This window comes from Polypterus senegalus, chromosome 18 (genome assembly GCF_016835505.1).
Source record: "Polypterus senegalus isolate Bchr_013 chromosome 18, ASM1683550v1, whole genome shotgun sequence".
Classification (NCBI taxonomy): domain Eukaryota; kingdom Metazoa; phylum Chordata; class Cladistia; order Polypteriformes; family Polypteridae; genus Polypterus; species Polypterus senegalus.
Genome location: NC_053171.1, coordinates 86,178,986 through 86,197,987, shown reverse-complemented (window position 1 = coordinate 86,197,987; position 19,002 = coordinate 86,178,986). Strand labels below are relative to the sequence as shown.

Here is a 19,002-nt window from a genome sequence, read left to right as displayed (position 1 = left end):
TATTGGCTGTGGAATTTCTAATACGTCCGATCGTTTAACTCTTTCGATTCTATGTTACATCGCTTATTCGTGATCATAAATATAAACCTGACTGAATTGTCCTTTCTTTGAAATTAAACTTGTAGCAGCTTTAATTGTTGCAGGACCACAGATTCTCATAGCATATGGTCCTGAATCGTGTAAATCTACGTTTTGTGTATTGAATGACGCAAACGTGAGCAGATTATTGTAGATTCTGATATTTTGCCTGTAGTGTTTGTGGATTTCACTTTCACCAAATAACAAATCTTTTATTTCTCGTGGATACGCCTCTTCACTGAGAAGAAACACTACTTTTCCCTGAAGACAACACGAATTAGACGATCTATAAGTCTCCGACTTAAACTTTAAAGCCAAGCAATATCTACATACTTCTGTCATGTCACCTACATCTCTTTTCATCGTTCCATTATTTTCACTGAGTAATAATTTCAATTTGTTAGCGTTAATGTGATCTTTACTATCAGTTTTCTGAGACTTTTGAATTTCAGTACTTTCATAATCTCTGTATGTGTATCGCGCCAATGGTTTTGAACCTCTTTACGACGTTTTACTTTGTCTTCTACTGTTTGTCTTTTATTTCTGCCCCCACTTGGACCTGTTAAGTTTTCAATTCATCTCTTGGCACAAAGTCTCATCTCGCGGGACTTGAAATTATCTCTCTGAAAAAGTCTCATCTTGTCCCAAGATTTTTTTATATAATAGAGAGATATCACTCCAAGATGCTATAAATTAATTTGAATGGAGTGCCTTTACAGGAATCCTTTAAAAATAATTTCTAAACAATTACATCTTAAACATGAGCGAAAAACATAACTACACTGTATCTGAGGTTTTAATTTCTGTTTTTCTGGGTCCATACAAAAGTTTGCTACTCATATAAAATTATATTTAATTTGCATGGAAAACACACAAACGTTCATGTATTCTTTCAGAATAGTTACAATGCAAGTCAAACATCAGCTACCTGGTTGTAAAATAGAAAATACAGAGAAAAGGAAATATAAAAACACGGAAAGTAATTGGGAAAATATATTCAGAAAATTAAAGTATGCAATTTTAAATTCTATCATACTAAAAAGATCAATCCAATTATTTAGATGCTAAACTCAACTTCTCCATTACAGAGTCATGGGGGAGTCAGAGGCCATTTCAACAGCATCTGGTGCAAGATAGGGATCCTAATTCCACTGCAGGGTACACTCGCTCATAAAAGGCAAATTTAGAGTCAAATAAATTGATCTCAACTTGGCAGATTTGACAATCTTGGTGTTTCTTTTATTTTTTAAACGTGCATAGGATGCCCTTTAAGTAAAAAAAAAATTTAAATGGCTTACCCAATGTAATGTTCCAATACACAACTTAACAGCCAAAAGGGGAATAGTTGGGTCATCAGGCTTTAGTCGAATGCATTCTTTAAGAACTCTCACTGCACGTGCTGACTTGATTAGGAAAGTGAGAAAACCATCAAAATGACATGTAAAATTAGAAACCAATCATTCATCCATCCAAAATAAAGTTAATTCAATACTAGTGCTATCATGTATTTAGTTCAAATCATTTCAGAAGAAATTATACAAGAAATAAGGAGAAAAATAATCTGAAGCAGAAGAAGCTGACAAAGGAAGAGGAGGAAAAATGAGAGAGAAGAGAGAAAGAGTGACATAGAGGATCATTTATTAAAAGAAATTCTGAAAAATCACAAAATAACAGAATATAGGAGAGTGAAACACAGAAAACATATGTGAGGAACACTGAAAGGAAAAAGGAAGAAAGGGAAACAATGTCTTAAATTATTGGTGAGAGTAAATACGAAACATGGAGGAAAATAGCAGAGATTAGCATGAAAGGAAAATAAAAAAATGACATAGATAAACAATTAATAGAAAAGAAGAACAACTATTGTACTAGGTGGGAAATATAGAAATGAAATTGGTGAAAATCACATGAAGGCATAAACAATTCTTATTCATAACCTATTGCATGCACCTTAGAGGATTCATCTCTAACACCGGAAAACCATATTAAGCTTTTGAAAAAGATGATTAGTAAACTGAATTGGGAGTTTGAAAGTGAATTCCGTAATCCACGAAAAAGAATTTGCACAATTATTTAGCAACACCTGCAGTGGGCCTGGCGCCCTGCCCCGGGTTTGTGTTGGCTGGGATTGGCTCCAGCAGACACCCGTGACCCTGTAGTTAGGATGTAGTGGGTTGGATAATGGATGGATGGATTTAGCAACACTATCTCAAAATGAAAAAAGAATTATGAAAAAAAAAATGGATGAAATGCCTGGACGTTAACAGACACTACTTTTAGAATTAATGTGAATAATGTGATAATTAATGTAAAATACTGTACTATAAATTGAATGTGGATTGGAAAACATACATAAAGGAGTGTATTGATAAATAATGGAAAGTAAATAAATATCAAAACAAGTACAGATCAACTAAATAGAGAGAAATATAAAGGTGAAGATCCCAGAAAAAAGAGCCCGTGTGTATTTTTTGATGGTCTCGGTCAATAAATTTTGACAGAAGATAAAGAATGTAGTTGTGTTGAGATAAGAAGATACATATCAAGAAACAAAAACATTTTTGATTAAATGAATGAGAAGGATGGTGCAAATCAAAACTGCAAGAAAGTAAAGATTGGACATGTAACATGGAATATTAAAAGAGAATTCTTGAAGTAAAGAGTACTTAAGACCTTAAAGGTGAAGAAAAGACTTGATTGAAATGCAGTAAAATAAGGAATAAAACAAGTCAGCAGAACAATTTGTCAAAGTTGATGCCATGAATTAGATGCAGTGCAAAAGAGAAAAGACAGAAAAAGGAGTACAATTAAGAAAAATTCAAAGGGTGCATGTGGTGATGAAGATATAAAAGAAACAAACAGAAAGAGATCAATGAAGCTAAAATGTCTAGAAAAATGTGCAAGAGCTGATATGTTGATGTATATACTATATCTATAAATTATTTACTGTCAGCAACATACCAAATAGTCCAAAAATCTCTCAAATACTGAGGAAAAATTACAAAACCTATCTTTACTATCATGTCTTGAGTGACATAGCCTCAATTACTTTATATACTTACTATTACAACTTCAAACAGCAATGCACTGAATAAATTTCAATAAGCCATTCAGACCAGTGGTAAAGAGTGATTCATTAATAGTTAAAAATATTTCTGATCTTTCAATAAATAAGTTTACAAAATACCACTGGTGTTTTGGTAGCAAGAAAACTACACCAAGTGGGCTCTGAACCATTACGGTACTGACAGCTAGTGGGAAATGGGTATGTATATTTAATATCTTCAGCTTTATTTAATAAAAATAGCATTCTCACTGAATAGCTGCAGTTTTCTATATTTTTTTTTCTGTTCATCTAAAAGGAGTTTCCAGACTTAGGGAGTTTTATGTTTCAAAGATGCTTACCTTACCTGCAGCCATCAATGACAAGGCAAACTGGTACCAAAGATGAAACTCTTCAAATACAAACTTCATTGCTCTTTCAAGACACTGATAAACATAATAAAACAAAATATATATTTTTAACAAATTTAGATAAATGAAAACTATCCATCATTCTTTCAACTGTCTTCTTAAATTACTCGGCACTGTAAAATGCTTCACTATATCTGAAAACTAAAAATACATATTTCTAGCATTTCCCATTAAGTGTATCAAGACTGCTAAGAATGTGTTGAAGGATGCAGTTGCAACATGTTATTAATATTGTACTGAAAGACCAGTCCATGAAATAAAGAAGGCAAAAAAGAATGAGCTGGTTTTCCAGAAAAAAAGAAGCCAGTCTTCAATTGCTTGATCTCTTATGTGATGAATGACAAGCCCATGATCAACAGGTAACTAACTATAATAATGAACATCAAAAGGAAAACTTTTCCAAACAAATAACAGCTTTAAATAGTAGATATACTGTCACAAGTACAGCATACATTGAAATTCTTACTTGCATTTTGAACCAACAGCCAACAAGTTGACACTCTCCAGTTGTCATTTTATTTAACACAAAAAAAAATCAGGTTACCTGATGTAAAAGACTATTTTTGCTTTATAAATGAAGCAAACACAAAAGAATTCTAATTTGGCAACCTGCACTGTATGAACATTTCATTGTAGCTTTATGTGAAAACTACAGTGCTGATGGTGATTTTGTTTAACACAGATGAACAAGTAACTGTGATAGCTTTTACTGACTACAACAACTATTATGGAAATAGAGGCTCAACAGTATAACTGTAAGTCCATAAAGTTTTACTTTAAATAGCTTAATTATAAGCAGGTACAGGCACATGCATTTTACATAATGGCTTGATTATTGCATAAAAGACTAATTGTGCCATAAGAAGTCAAAGTTATTACAAGACATATGAATTTATCCAACAGGCAGTGGTGCCCGACAACCAGGGCTGCAGGGTTTGGTAGATAAATCCTTCGACTCCGACTCCTTAGTTTCCGGTACTTCTGATTCTGACTCCCTGACTCCGACTCCTCTGTATTTAATATGCTGATGTATTTTCCACGTTGACTGAAGGGAGGTAACATACACGTCATTTAACCACAGAACTACTGGACAGGAAGCTGACTCTCTACCGTATTGGCCAGTTTAAATAAAAGAGAAGAACCCCTGAACACACACCAGGCCAATAGCATACACCTCCACCATTACACTTGTTTACACTCAAATGAACTTGTTAAACAAATTATATCTGAAATAAAATGAAAACACTTTTTGTAATGTACCATAATCCAGATTACAATATGAGAATGTCTGGTTGTATAATAGCGCAGCTGAACTTCACACTAGTAGTAACACAACTATGCACTGGGCTTTAATCTTACATCAGAGAAGTGCTTAAGTTATGAACTTGCTGTATTTTTTTCATTACATTTACGTTACATTTTTTTATTATAAATTTATTATAAATTCGGAGCTGGTAAATTTTTGCCGACTCAGACCCCAGGTACCCAAAATTGTCTCCGACTTCGACTCCACAGCTCTGCTGACAACTCACATATTGATGGGATTGTTAACACCCACTAACAGACACATTTATTAATAGTTTTGGTTAACCAACTTTTGGATAAATTGTGGCAAGTACAGTCAAGTAGCTAAAAAATTAGATTAAATCAGAGATGCGGATATAAACTCGGCTCTTAATTTTCTGTATCAGTCACTGTTTCATGTAAAAGTAAGTATCTTACATTATTTTATGGAGTCTTTTAAGACAGGTTCTGCAATGAAATATGTAATAAAAAATAAATATTTAGCTTAACCTTAATTTTATGTTAAAAAATGTGTGCTGTTCAAAGACATTTTGGAAATTGTTTTATCTTCCCTGATGTGTGAATTCTGCCAAAAGAGAATGAATAACAAATTACATCTCTTTACTAACCATCCTTCTATATAAAAGCTGTCAGGATTGTCCTTCCATCCCGTGAGTGCTACGCAGGCGCGGAGTTTGACACACGCCCCATCCATTTTGCAATGCACGATGGGATTTGTAGTTTCGTTTTTCCAGGTAAAAGATGATTTTCTATTCCAGACTGTGCGATATCTTCTTCTTCTTCTTTCTTACTATATAAAAGCGGTCGGGATTGTCCTTCTGTCCCGTGAGTGCTACGCAGGCGCGGAGTTTAACACACGCCCATCCATTTTGCAATGCACGATGGGATTTGTAGTTTCGTTTTTCCAGGTAAAAGATGATTTTCTACTCCAGACTGTGCGATATCTTCTTCTTCTTTCTTACTATATAAAAGCGGTCGGGATTGTCCTTCCATCCCGTGAGTGGAAAGCATAGCGGTATTCTGCTTATCACAGACTTACTACTTGCAACTTGTGGTACGAAGCGACATGATGTGAGCAGAGTTCTGGTGCTCCCATCGTTCCCTTGCTTTTGTGCGCGATGCGCTGGAAAAATAGACAAAATGATGTCTCTGGAAATAATTAAAGTTGATGGAGTACAAATGCCTCACCGGATAATAAATATCAGGGGGGTTCAAAAGGGCGACCTCAATATAGAAAAAAAGTTTAAATTTCATCACAAAAATAACAGAAACTACGAGTATTAAAGTAATACCGCTCAAATGCAATATAACCAAATTAACGAGTTTGTATAAAATATCAAATTGATCTACATATTGAATTGCCTTAAGAAGTGGTCAACTTAAAAGTCGGTCGCCTTAAAAGGCGGGTGAGCCTAGTTTAAAATAATGTTGGAAATCTAATACAAATCTATCATAAATTCATGTACTTCAAGAACATCCATTTTCTAAAGTAAGGTGAAATATAACCAGTATCAGAAGAAGTAAACACAAACTAAGGTTACTGCCTTTATTGAATTTATTACCTCTGACAGCATTTCATATTGCCCTCTTCTACCGAGTGCTATTGTTAAGAGATCATACACAATAGATGCACTCTGTAAACTAATAATGCGATCATTGTTATGCTCTGGTATTCTGCTTAACACAGCATCTCTGTTAGCCTGAAAGAAAGTGGGGAAAAAAAGAGATGTAATGAGATATGACATTTCAATAAAACTGCTTGAAAAAGAACAACACACATTACATCATAGCACTTAATACACTGCTGCCTAGCACTCAAATAATAAGCCATATCTACTGTAATCTCTAAATATATTGTTCACTGCTTTAGACAGTGAAACAGCTGCAACAAATAAATGCTGCTACCAGTAAATCAAGGCTATACTGTATATTTTAAGCCCAGTAAAAAGCTGTTTAGAACTAGCAAAAAGCATGGCTAGTAAACAGGCATGTTCCTTCTAAATGAATGAATAAATAAATGCATAAAAAAACAAGTTTGTTTTAGCTTACCATAGATTCACTAATTAGGAGCAGAAGCAATGCTTCCTCTGTGTTCTCCTGAGGACAAAATATGCTGAAATTGAAAAAAAAAATGAATACCTTTGAAACACAGCAGTACTCTACTGCATATTTAAGCAGTGTGCTACTCTTGAAAGAAAAACGAGAAACCAAAATTAAAAACATAAAGGGGAAGCTGGTCCTTTTTGACACTAAAGTGTACAGCTTACGTTAACCCCTGAATTCAGTTAAAAAGCCAACCCGCATTAAATGTAAACTCAGACTGGATCTTTCCATATCTATGAAAGACTTTGTAAATCAACTTTTACAATACGTTATTTAAGAACTTCAACACAAAAACATGTTTTCTGTTTAAATACAGTTAGCAGTCCACAATTAATGCATATTCATTTGCGAGTTTTATTATTTGCATTTACTTTAGAGTCACATACAATGTATGGCCCTTAATAATTTAAAAACATGAAATGTTTGACTTAAATTCATGTGCAATGGATATGAATGATTGACAAGATCAATTTCTACATTAAACTGGGAAGAAGCTATTAAGTGATATATGATGATACCATTATTATGATAAATGGGAAGAATGGAGTTGGACAAATAATCAGTTTTGCTTGGTAACCATAAAGCCATTCAATTATGCACCTTTTTCCTTGAGGTTACTTCTATTTAACCATTCCACTATACTGCCTAGTATAGGGGTCCTCAATCACAGTCCTGGAGGGCCGCAGTGACTGCAGGTTTTTGTTCTAACCCAGTTGCTTAATTAGAAAGCAATTCTTGCCATTAATTTAATTTCATGGCTTGTTAGTGCTTTAACTCTGCTATGTCAGGTCATTCTCATATCCAAGATTTTCTTCCCCTTTCTTAGGATATCATCCAAATATTTTGAAGTCTAAAATGGAGGAGTAATTCTCAGTCTTTCACTTTTTTCTCTTTACTTTCCTACCAAGTATTTCATTAAACCCAATAGTGCATGATAAATACACACTGGTGTAAATGGAAACAAGTTCAATGGAGAAATGCTGGTCTCTTTTGTTATTTGCATGTTATTGCTAATAAGGGGCAATTAAAAACAAAGAATACAGCTGTTTAAGACTAAAATAAGCAATAAGGGTTCAAAATCTTAACAAGTGAGGCAACTAAAATGAAGCTGAAGTGTTAGGGCTCATTTATACTTCACGCTCAGAACGCGTACGCGCCCGCATCATGGCTATCACGCGTTCCCAGCGTTCATTTCACGCGTCCTCTGAGCAGGTCCTCAGAAATTAACACAACGCGTGCGCGAGTTGCAGTACCAGCAAAAAGTCGGGGCGCAGTGTGCTAAAAGTCGGAACGTGACGTCAGAGTCTCTGTTTACTATCTACATGTGACAGTAAGCCTCTATGGAGATCCTTCGGGGATCGATGTGCACGCTTTGCTGTTTGATGAATGGCTCAAATACAGCGCTATACATTATGTTGCCGATGTGAAGTTGCAAAAAAATAGACGGCACAAAAGATGGTATGTGAGACTTTTAAAATGTATCGTGTCATTTATATATGTCTTTTTTACTTTTTAATTTTTGCAACTTAACAACAGCAACATAATGTATAGCGTTATATTTGAGCCACTGAGAAAAAAATAAAGGACATGGTGAAAACGTGTATTTTGTGATTAAAGTGGAAATTTCGGCTTTAATCTCGAAATTTCCACTTTAACCTCGTAGTTTACTTTATCATTAAAGCAGACGGTCGCAAACGCCATCCCAGTTTTTAATCGCTACGAGCTTCTTGGACCTGACAGCAGGTAAAGTAAAACAATAAAAAATAGATGGCACAAAAGATGGTATGTGAGACTTTTAAAATGTATCGTGTCATTACGATCGGGAATATGCGACGCTTGAATATAAAAGCACCACAAATGCATCTGTATGTCGGCATTTTGCTTCAGCAGCAATAGATCACCACACAGAACAAATTAAATGTATGATATTCCAACTCTCTGCACATTTAGAATCTTTAGATTTATACTTGATATCACTTTCATGATGAAATGCATTAAAATGTGTATGTTACATTTTACATATAATTTCGTTTAAATAATGAATACTGTTAATTACACACATGGGGGTGTCACGGTGGCGGAGCGATAGCACTGCTGTCTCGCAGGGAGTTACGTTGCTGGTATTTCCTGCTTGTATTCCACACTGTGCTCCGGTTTCCTTCCAAAGATATGCAGATTTGGGGATTTGGTGCCGCTAAAATGACGCTAGTGTATGTGTGTGCTTGTATTCACCTTGCGATGAGCTGAGGCCTCGTCAAGGGACTGTTTCTCACTCGTGCCCAATGCTTCCTGGAATGGACACATACATCCCTGGATTTATGGATTTAATCAATAAACATCCTTTTCAGAGATATTGCGGTAAGGTGTTATCGGAATTTAATAGGTGTTTTAGGCAATTCACAACACAGAGAAGCAGAACATGTACTCACCACGATAATATCTCGCACTGCCGCCTGGTGGATTCCTCCAGATTTACGTAAAGAACGCACGCAAGTATGAATACTACAACGCTTGCGTAGCAGGAGCGTTCACTGCAGCATGCGTCGCGTCGCGTGAAGTATAAATGAGCTCTTACTTGAGCAATAAGTGCCTCTTATTAAGAAATTTGGTTGTAGCAAAAACCTGAAGCCACTGTGGCCCTCCAGGAATGACTTTGCCCACCCCTGGCCTAGTTCAATGTATCATTTTCTGAATGGATTTTTCCATCTCAGCAATGGTATTCTGTAGTTCTGTGAGGAACAGTTAATGGGAGAACAGTCTGCCCTATACAGAGTTTGGTATCTTCACATTCTTCTCACTTTTATGGTGATGGTTTTGAGGGCTGCCTCATGGGGTGAACAGGGCTAGGAAGTGAGCCTTTATTTGTTTGGGGGGGTCCTTGATGATGTCAAAAATATGTGAAGTGGGATTGTATTTGGGTGTTTTAGGGTTCTATGTGACCATCTCTATTGCCTCTTACTCCCTTTTTTGAACTGAACTGACATGCAGTTGCAGATCTGAAACTCTTATGGTCATAACAGTATTTGATCTAAAATTGTAACTGCCAATTGAAGGAACCATAAGTTTTTTAACAAGGAACTCAATGTAGCGCAGCTAAACCAGTGTAACAGAATAGGTGATGAATATTTTCAAACCATGACGTTCACATTTCAAATTAAATGTAAAGAATTTGGGTAACATTGATGTTGGCTTAATTTCTTTTAAGATTTTTTGGTGTTGTTTTTCTTACTGTTTAATATTGACTGGCAATTCCTCTAGCGCACACACACCATAATGTATAAGGGTATGTAGTAATGAAGTATAGTATAATACAGACTACTCACAAAAACATATTTCTACATTTAACTAATGTATGAGGGTATGTAGTAATGAAGTATTGTAAATTACAGACTACACACAACAACATATTTCTACATTTAACAATTTCTAACTGCACTAACGTGTGCTGAATTCATTTCACTGTTTTCTTCATCTTAAATCCCTACTCAGAACCTTGGATTTGAGCACATATTAACACAAGATAAAAACAATTACCAAAATAAAAACATACTTTTCTCCAGAATACACCTTTGGTCTCCTACTAAGAGCATAATCTTTAGTGTTTGATGTTTGCCTTAGAGGATCATCAAGTGGAGAATGATGAGGGGGGTCCTCCAGGGGATTCCAGTAGCTCTGTTCACACATACCTCTCAATAAAATTTCTGCCAACTGCCTGGCAATGGTCTGTGGAAACAATGGATAGGTTACATAATATTACTCATTTTTTATTGTTGAAATACACGCTACATTCTAGGCTTTAATATCTCCTTCATAGAATGTTCATGTTTCCTTTTTTTAAAAGTATCTTGTCTAGCTGACTTCAAATGGGAACACTTGCAGTGACTGGCTGTGCTTGATCTGTGACGACACTGTATTCTATACAGACCCAGCATATGCCTTGCTGTCATTAGTAACAGCTTTGGTTCTAGACTCAGCATTAAGATAAATCTACGCACTATAAGCCAATTTCAGCCGATCCATCTGCTAAACACTTTTGGGAATATTCAGAGTTAATGATGCGACATCTTTTGAAATGAATTTTGCAACGCTTGTAGTAATAAAATGCAATTGGATATCGATATAAAAAATAAATTATTTTTTACATTTTAAGATATCGATAATACTGTATATTCTGAGACACCTCAAATAAATTTCAGGATATCTCAAAATAACTTCATGTACATTTCAAGATCTGAGATACATTTTAATATGCTTTACTTTAAATTGATCCAGAATACATTTTCAGATATCTGCAATTCCCTTTTTTTTTTAGCACTTTCTGTTAAGTTTCTTGTTCTTTTATTAAGACTTGTTGTCTATCTTAAAATATTTCAAAATGCATTATAAGATTTCTGGAAACACATTAAAGACATCTTTGTATTTTAGATGTCCAAAAATTAGGGATGTCACAACACCAGAATTTTTGTATTCAATAACAATATCAGTGAAATTTGACAGTACTCGATACTCGATATTCAATCCTTTTCAGTGGCTTATTTAAAAAAGTATCACCATTATTAAAGTCAACAGTATTGTGCCCTTTTCTGTAATACAATATAAAATATATAACTACTAACTGTAACAACAGCTTTAAAATACTGGTCTGTCTATCAAGTTGTTACCCAATTATCATCTAAGCAATTTGGCAGAGGTGGGAACAGGGGGTTATCATCTTAGGGAGGGATTTCAGCATAGGGTTTATAAACAATAATGTCATCATGGACGACCTGATGTATCAGTAAATTGAAAAATGTTGCCTAAAATCTATTCTAGATATAAAAATTAAAATATTATTATTTATCAACTGTTGAATTAGTGAATCCCAAGATAAATCAGGATATTTCTATTTCAACCAACTCTTTAAATCTGTTTTTGCAACAATATGCTTTTAAAGTCTGGTTTCTCAGTGAACCAACCTGTTAGGTTTGAAACATTTGCTACTGTAAGATTTCAATTTGCATCATTAGCTGATTTCAAAAATATTACTAAAGAGTAGCATTTAATGGAATGAGTCAAATTATTTCAAACTTCATATGTCAGAAACTCACTGTGCTTTAATTATCCAAATCTGCCCCTTCTTTTTTACTTTTGTCCCAACTTTAAAACTTCCTGTGTGATTGGAAACAAACTAATGAGTTAGCCTTCAGATTAATGATGCAAATTCAGTGATCAAAGATTTCTGTTTAGCAATGAAGTGTACCGTTTTGCTTGTTGTGCTAATCGCATGTTTCGGCAATTGTGCGTCTCTGTTAACACAGTAGGTGTCATATTTATATGAAGATGTGCCTTGTCCCATGAAGCACTGAAACACTAAATAAATTGCATTTTGCTATTGAGAAATGAAGCAACTTATACCATCACTGGAATACACGAGCCCATTAGCCACTTTGCTTGAATCTTGCGTCTTTGTTTACTTGCTGCAACTTTTATTAATGTTCCCAGACGTCCCATATCCCACAGTTCTATATGCGTAAATGTGGATGCATGTGATACCCCTTTACTCGATCTGCAACCTTGAACTGCAAAGGAAAAGATGCTCGGACTGATGGACACTTGTAGAAGTGCTCACTACAATCAGAGAATGAATGTGTAGGCTCCGTTCATATATAGGGACTCTGTAGGACACTGTTAAAAGTGATTAATCCCGTTATCTTTTCATCTCTTTTTACAAATGTGTGACAATAGAAGTTAAACGATTATACTTCATTTGAGCGATAACATTATTTTGCTCTCAAAGAACATACAAATCTGTATCTGAACTAAATTCATAATATGATGAAAGCGGAAATAATGTGAGCCTGTGTGCGTCTTGCTTTTTGGTTTATTTTTAAATAAATAACAAGTATGATACCTGAACTCAGATGCTGAAATTCTTCAGCTGTTTTCCAATATGTGCTGATGTGGTACTGTAGCAACAACACTATGAGCCATTTATATATGCAGTTTTTACTGACGTTTTTTATCATGTGTTGTTGTGCCTTTCAAAGTAATTTGGACCGACTTTCTTGGTACTAGCAATACTGTGAAAATGTAGTACCATCTGTCACACACGCGCGCATGGGAGGCAGCTAAAGGGCTCGAGTGAAGGCAGTTCTGAGCCATGCCGGGATGTGGCAGAGCGCACTAACTCTCTTTCTCACTTCCCTGTAGACCTAACCCGGGAGGTTCCACCTGTCTCTCTGGACGTCACTTCTGGGACCGAGCCAATGGAGACAGACCTTGCCAGCTCCGGCCCCTGATGTCACATCCGGGACTAAACCAATGAACAATGAACACGTGCCCGACCCTTATGACCTCACTTCCTGTCTCCCCCTTTAAAAGCCTTCCCTTTTCCCTTCTGTGTCAGTCTTGTTTTGGACTCTGTTGTAAGCACTTCAGTGCTGGTATTGGAAAGAAAACGTTGCAGCCAGGATACCAAATTACATGGGTGGCTGCCCCAAACCTTTTTCTGTCTTTGACTCGTTTTGTGACAGTGGCGTAGTCGGCAGGATGGAGAAGTCCCAGAAGAGAAGGGGACAGGACCTGCAAAACACCCAGGTGGGAGCGTACCGGGGCCGAGTATTCAGGCGGGGAGGGTGCCCCGTGGTTCGGCGAGACCCGGTGCGGGCTCCGCTCCCAGCACGCAGAACTAGGCCGTCTAGAGAGGCCAGGGAGTGTGCGGGTGGGGCTCACCAATGGGCTGCCCTGGAGGGAGACAAGAGGGACTCAGTATGCTCTCTTGGGGAGAGTGCCTGCCCCCAGTGAAACCACAGCCCCTTTACCACCTTGGGGTGCCCCAGACTGGCAGGTGAGTAAAATAACAAGGTGGAGGTTGGACCCTGAGAGGCCGACCAGTAAACAAGCCTGGTCCTTATGGGCAAAAGTATGGCAGTGGCTACGGCCCTTGGAAAACAAGCCCCACCAGGTCATTGAGCAGGTAGCGTGCTATCTGCTCCTGAAAGCACTTCCCCAGGGCTTCACCCAGCCGGTCTGGGGCGTGCAGTTTAAGAACATGTCTGAGCTCATAGAGCTTCTGGAAACACAGAGGGCGGCCTCACACTCTGGGAGAGCTGAACCGTCCTTCTGCCAAACTCAGCCGGGGTATGTCCCAAGACCTAGCCCCTCCCTGTATAACCCGGAGCTTGCATCGGCGTCCAGCGCGCTGGCGCAAAAACCGCTTGGAGGCGAGGAGGAATGCAGGTGGAGGGGGAGGAGGGCTTGGTGTGCTCTGACAAACCCGTTGACGGTCCCGCATACAGACGTGGTGATCGTTAACGGGTTTAAAACTTCCGCTCTGCTCGATTCCGGCAGCAACATTTCCATTGTTGCCCGCCGTTTTGTGCTACCGCGACAATGGCTAAAATTCAAGACCAGTATAACCTGTGTCCACGGGGAAAACCGCTGGTACAGCACCGCCGCTTGTGTCATTAGCTACGGAGGATCAGTCCAGAAAGTAACCGTGGCAATCCTTCCTGATCCTCCGCACCCGGTGATACTAGGGCGGGACTGGTCTGACATTAAAAGCGGTGAGACACATACCACTCCCGGGGTTAAGTTGGGCCTCGTTATGGCCGGAGATGAACCGTCTCAAGCTGCCTCCACGCCGTGTAATCAGCCGGCAGAGAGAGGTGAAGCAGCCGTCCTGGCTGGCGTGGCAACTCCGGCCGTCGCAGGCTGACACGTCATCCACCAGCGCCGGCGGGCGGGAGGAAACCACGCCCATTGAGGTCGGCGCTGACCCTCTCTCCGTGTTGCGGTTTCAATTTAAAAGACGCCGGCTTCTTTCAAAGGGAGCAATGGAATGACGACTCCCTGAAGTTTGTAAAAATGCAGTGGTCCTTGTCAATGGCCAGCGCACTAGTCAGTCGATGCCACAGGGCCCCTACTTTGTGTTAGATAATGACCTCCTTTACCGTGTAGCAATGCATGGCGGGCAGGAGGCAGGCTGCTGCTAGTGCCGCGTACCTTCCGGCGGCAGGTCTGCGAGCTAGCACACGCCCACCTCCTAGGTGGCCACCTGGGCACCGAAAAAACTCTGGAGCGGATCAAGCTCCGGTTTTACTGGCCAGGAATTAATGAGGAGGTTAGTGCTTTGGCGCTTCCTGCCCGGAGTGTCAACTGCGACAGATTCCTAGGAGGGACCGTGCTCCTCTTGTTCCTATTCCCTTGATTGGCGTTCCCTTCCACAGAATCGGGTCGACCTGGTGGGACCTCTAGAGCCCTCAGCCGAGGACACAAGTACATTTTAGTCCTCGTGGATTATGCTACACGATACCCGAAGCTGTTCCGTTGCGCTCAGCTACCTCTAAAGCCATCGCGCGGGAATTACTAGGGGTATTCAGCGTGGGGATCCCCAAAGAAGTCTTGACAGACCAGGGGACCCCTTCACCTCGGAGACGTTCAAGGAGACTGCCAGATTACTGAAAATAAAGCATTTAAAACCTCGGTGTATCATCCTCAAACCGGCGGATTAGTAGAGAGGTTTAATCAAACTCTCAAGCAAATGCTACGTAAGGTGGTCAGCGAGGATGGAAGGAACTGGGATCAGCTCCTCCCCTCGTCCTTTTGCCTATCGGGAGTCCCACAAGCCTCCACGGGTTCTCCCCTTTGAACTACTGTATGGGCGACAACCTCGGGGCATATTGGATATTTTGAAAGAAGGCTGGGAAGAAGAGGCTCTTCCCACCACTAACATACTGGAGTATATCGCGCAGTTCTGCGATAGATTTGGAAAGATTCGCCTGTCCTTAAAAGTCACATGGAGGAGGCTCAAGCAGCACAGGTTCGCTACTACAACCGCACGTCTCTTGGGAGTTCCACCCGGAGATCGGGTCATGGTCCTAGTGCCTACCTCCCACTCTAAGTTGCTTGCCCACTGGCAGGGCCCCTCTGAAGTTAAGGAGAGGAAGGGACTGGTCGACTATTTGGTGAGTCAACCCAATCGTCGGCCAAAGGAGCGGTATATCATGTGAACCTGCTGAAACCGTGGAAGGACAGGGACCCTGATCCCTCCTCCGGCCAGCCCGCTCACTCTTCGCTCACACACGACCTTAACTTTGGCGCAGACTTGAGACCCAGGCAGCGGCAGGAGCTGGAAACAGTTATCCGGACCGTTCGAGAGGTAGTCAGTGAACACCCCGGAAGGACCTCTCTGATTGAGCACAACATTGTGACAGAGCCCGGGGTTGTTGTCCGAGAACGCCTGCACCGTCTTCCCGAGGCAAAAAGGCTGAAGTGGAGCTGAGATCAAGCGCATGCTGGAACTAGGTGTAATTGAGGAGAGTTATAGTCCCTGGTCCAGCCCCATTGTGCTCGTCGGTAAGCCTGGCGGAGTTGGAGGTTCTGCAATGACTTCCGTCGGCAACCAAGTCTCCCAATTTGATGCCTATCCAATGCCACGCGGGGCGACCTCCTCGAGAGGCTTGGACAGGCTCAATACCTGACCACACTTGACATGACAAAGGGTACTGGCAGGTTCCTTTAACGGACTCCGAAGGAAAAACGCGTTTAGTACCCCTAGCGGACACTGGCAGTATCGTGTCCTTCCATTTGGGTTACACGGGGCTCCAGCAACCTTTCAGCGTCTGGTGGACAAAGTGCTTCGGCCTCATAACTCATACAGTGCTGCCTACCTAGATGGCGTGGTCATCTATTCCAGCACATGGAAGGAACACCTACAGCATGTCCAAGCGGTATTACGGACACTTGGTGAGGCGGGCTCGGATTAATCCCAAGAAATGTTTCTTTGGATTAAGCGAGGCCAAATATTTAGGCTACCTGGTGGGTGGGGTACCGTAAGGCCACAGTGCTCCAAAATTGATGCCATTCTGAAATGGCCCGTCCATGAACCAAGCGGCAGGTCCAAGCCTTTCGGGTTAGCGGGTACTACCGCCGGTTTGTACCCGGTTTTGAGAAAGCGGCGCCTTGACTGATTTAACAAAGAAGAGGGCCCGAACATTGTGGTATGGACTGCAAAACAGACGCTGCATTTGGTGACTTGAAGAAGGCCCTTACGTCCGCACCTATTTTGATGGCACCTAACTTTTCTTTGCCTTTCATCCTCCAGGCGGACGCTTCGGACACAGGCCTGGGAGCCGTGCTGAGCCAAAGTGTCGATGGTGTCAACACCCGTCATGTTCCTGAGCGGAAACTGTTGGACCGGGAGACCAGGTATGCGGCGGTGGAGAGGGAGGCTCTGGCGATTAAATGGGCGATCACTCAGCTGAGGTACTACCTGTTGGGCCGTGAGTTCACCCTTGTCACGGACCATGCACCTCTACAGTGGATGGCCCTGCACAAGGAGTCGAATCCGCGGGTCACCCGGTGGTTTCTTGACCTGCAGCCGTACAAGTTTTCGCTCGTTCATCGCCGGGTGCTCTCCATGCCAACGCCGATGCTCTCTCTCGGTTTCACGACCTCTCGGTTAAGGTCGCCCGACCCGACGGGTCTGGGCTGAGGGGGGGGCCTTGTCACACACGCGCATGGGAGGCAGCTAAAGGGCTCGAGTGAAGGCAGTTCTGAGCCATGCCGGGATGTGGCAGAGCGCACTAACTCTCTTTCTCACTTCCCTGTAGACCTAACCCGGGAGGTTCCACCTGTCTCTCTGGACGTCACTTCTGGGACCGAGCCAATGGAGACAGACCTTGCCAGCTCCGGCCCCCCTGATGTCACATCCGGGACTAAACCAATGAACAATGAACACGTGCCCGACCCTTATGACCTCACTTCCTGTCTCCCCCTTTAAAAGCCTTCCCTTTTCCCTTCTGTGTCAGTCTTGTTTTGGACTCTGTTGTAAGCACTTCAGTGCTGGTATTGGAAAGAAAACGAAGTTGCAGCCAGGATACCAAATTACATGGGTGGCTGCCCCAAACCTTTTTCTGTCTTTGACTCGTTTTGTGACACATCACACTGTTGGACTTTTCATACTGAATTTGTACTGAAATATTGATTCTTGTGACATCCCTACCGAAAATTATATTTGGGTATCATGAAATAATTTGCTCTATATTCAAAGATATTTTTCAAAATGTATTTGACATATTTTCATATAAAATTATAGATACCCTGAAACACTTTTTAAAGTATGTGAAATGTAACTTTTAAGACATCAGGAAAGTAACATAAAATATCTACAAATGTTATCTTAGATATCTGAAAATATCAAAAATCTTCAAATAACATCCATACTATTTTGAAATGCTTGAGATGCATTTTCACAGATCTGAAATTCATTTCCAGGTATCTTAAAATAATTCCGAACAGGAACGGAAAACAGTGAGAAAGGAATTCAGAAATCAAGAAGAAAGAAATACTTCTTAAAAGACGCAGTTGTGAATAGGTGTTTTGCTGGAGACGACAGATAATGAGTCGAAAGATCTAACCCTAGAAAAAGCCACGTACAACTGACTGTGGCCGAAGACTGGTTGTTGTAGATCAACACCAATCTTAGCAAGCGTAATGCAAGGCGGGATGTTGGGGTCGTGTTTGAAGTAAATGACAATGGTAGCATGGAGAATCTCGGAAAGAGCTTGAATTTCAGCTTCACCACCATAAACTCCAGATGTTGCCATGTATTGATAGTACTCATGACTTGTTGTGATAACTCAACTTGCGTTGGATAGAACAACAAGAAGAACGTCTCCAAATCTGTCCAATTGTGATGCAACGAAATCTACTGCCCTATTTCGTAGTGAGAGTGCATTGCCTTCGTCAACTGTTTGTGTCAAGAAATAACCCACTGATAGGAACAGGCAGTTGCCGGATCCCGGAATAGAGATGACGTTGGACAAAAACCCATCAACAGAGAAGATACTGTCGTTCATTTTATAACAAAGGCTTAGGAAACAACCGCCACAGTATAACGAAAATAGCAAGGAGCGAAACCAATGCCAATGGTCAAGAGAGAGCACCTTCCTGTAGCAGGCTACGGTAGAGACTCCCAGGCGCACACATGGCTGAAGTGAAAGGTCACGTGGTCAGCCTAGATATAGGGCGGTGGTGTGACACCAATGGGGTCATGACAGA

General features: G+C 40.4%; 1 protein-coding gene across 1 annotated transcript in view; it reads right to left on the bottom strand.

Annotated features, from left to right (window-relative positions):
- ttc7b (tetratricopeptide repeat domain 7B) overlaps nt 1-19,002 on the bottom strand; it is a 176,557-nt gene that overhangs the window by 58,467 nt on the left and 99,088 nt on the right. The window contains exons 7-11 of the mRNA XM_039741203.1: nt 10,511-10,683; nt 6,907-6,970; nt 6,420-6,557; nt 3,484-3,567; nt 1,377-1,481 (exon numbers count right to left, since the gene is read on the bottom strand). Of these exons, the coding sequence (XP_039597137.1) occupies nt 1,377-1,481; nt 3,484-3,567; nt 6,420-6,557; nt 6,907-6,970; nt 10,511-10,683 (564 nt within the window). The remainder of the gene's footprint in view (nt 1-1,376; nt 1,482-3,483; nt 3,568-6,419; nt 6,558-6,906; nt 6,971-10,510; nt 10,684-19,002) is intronic.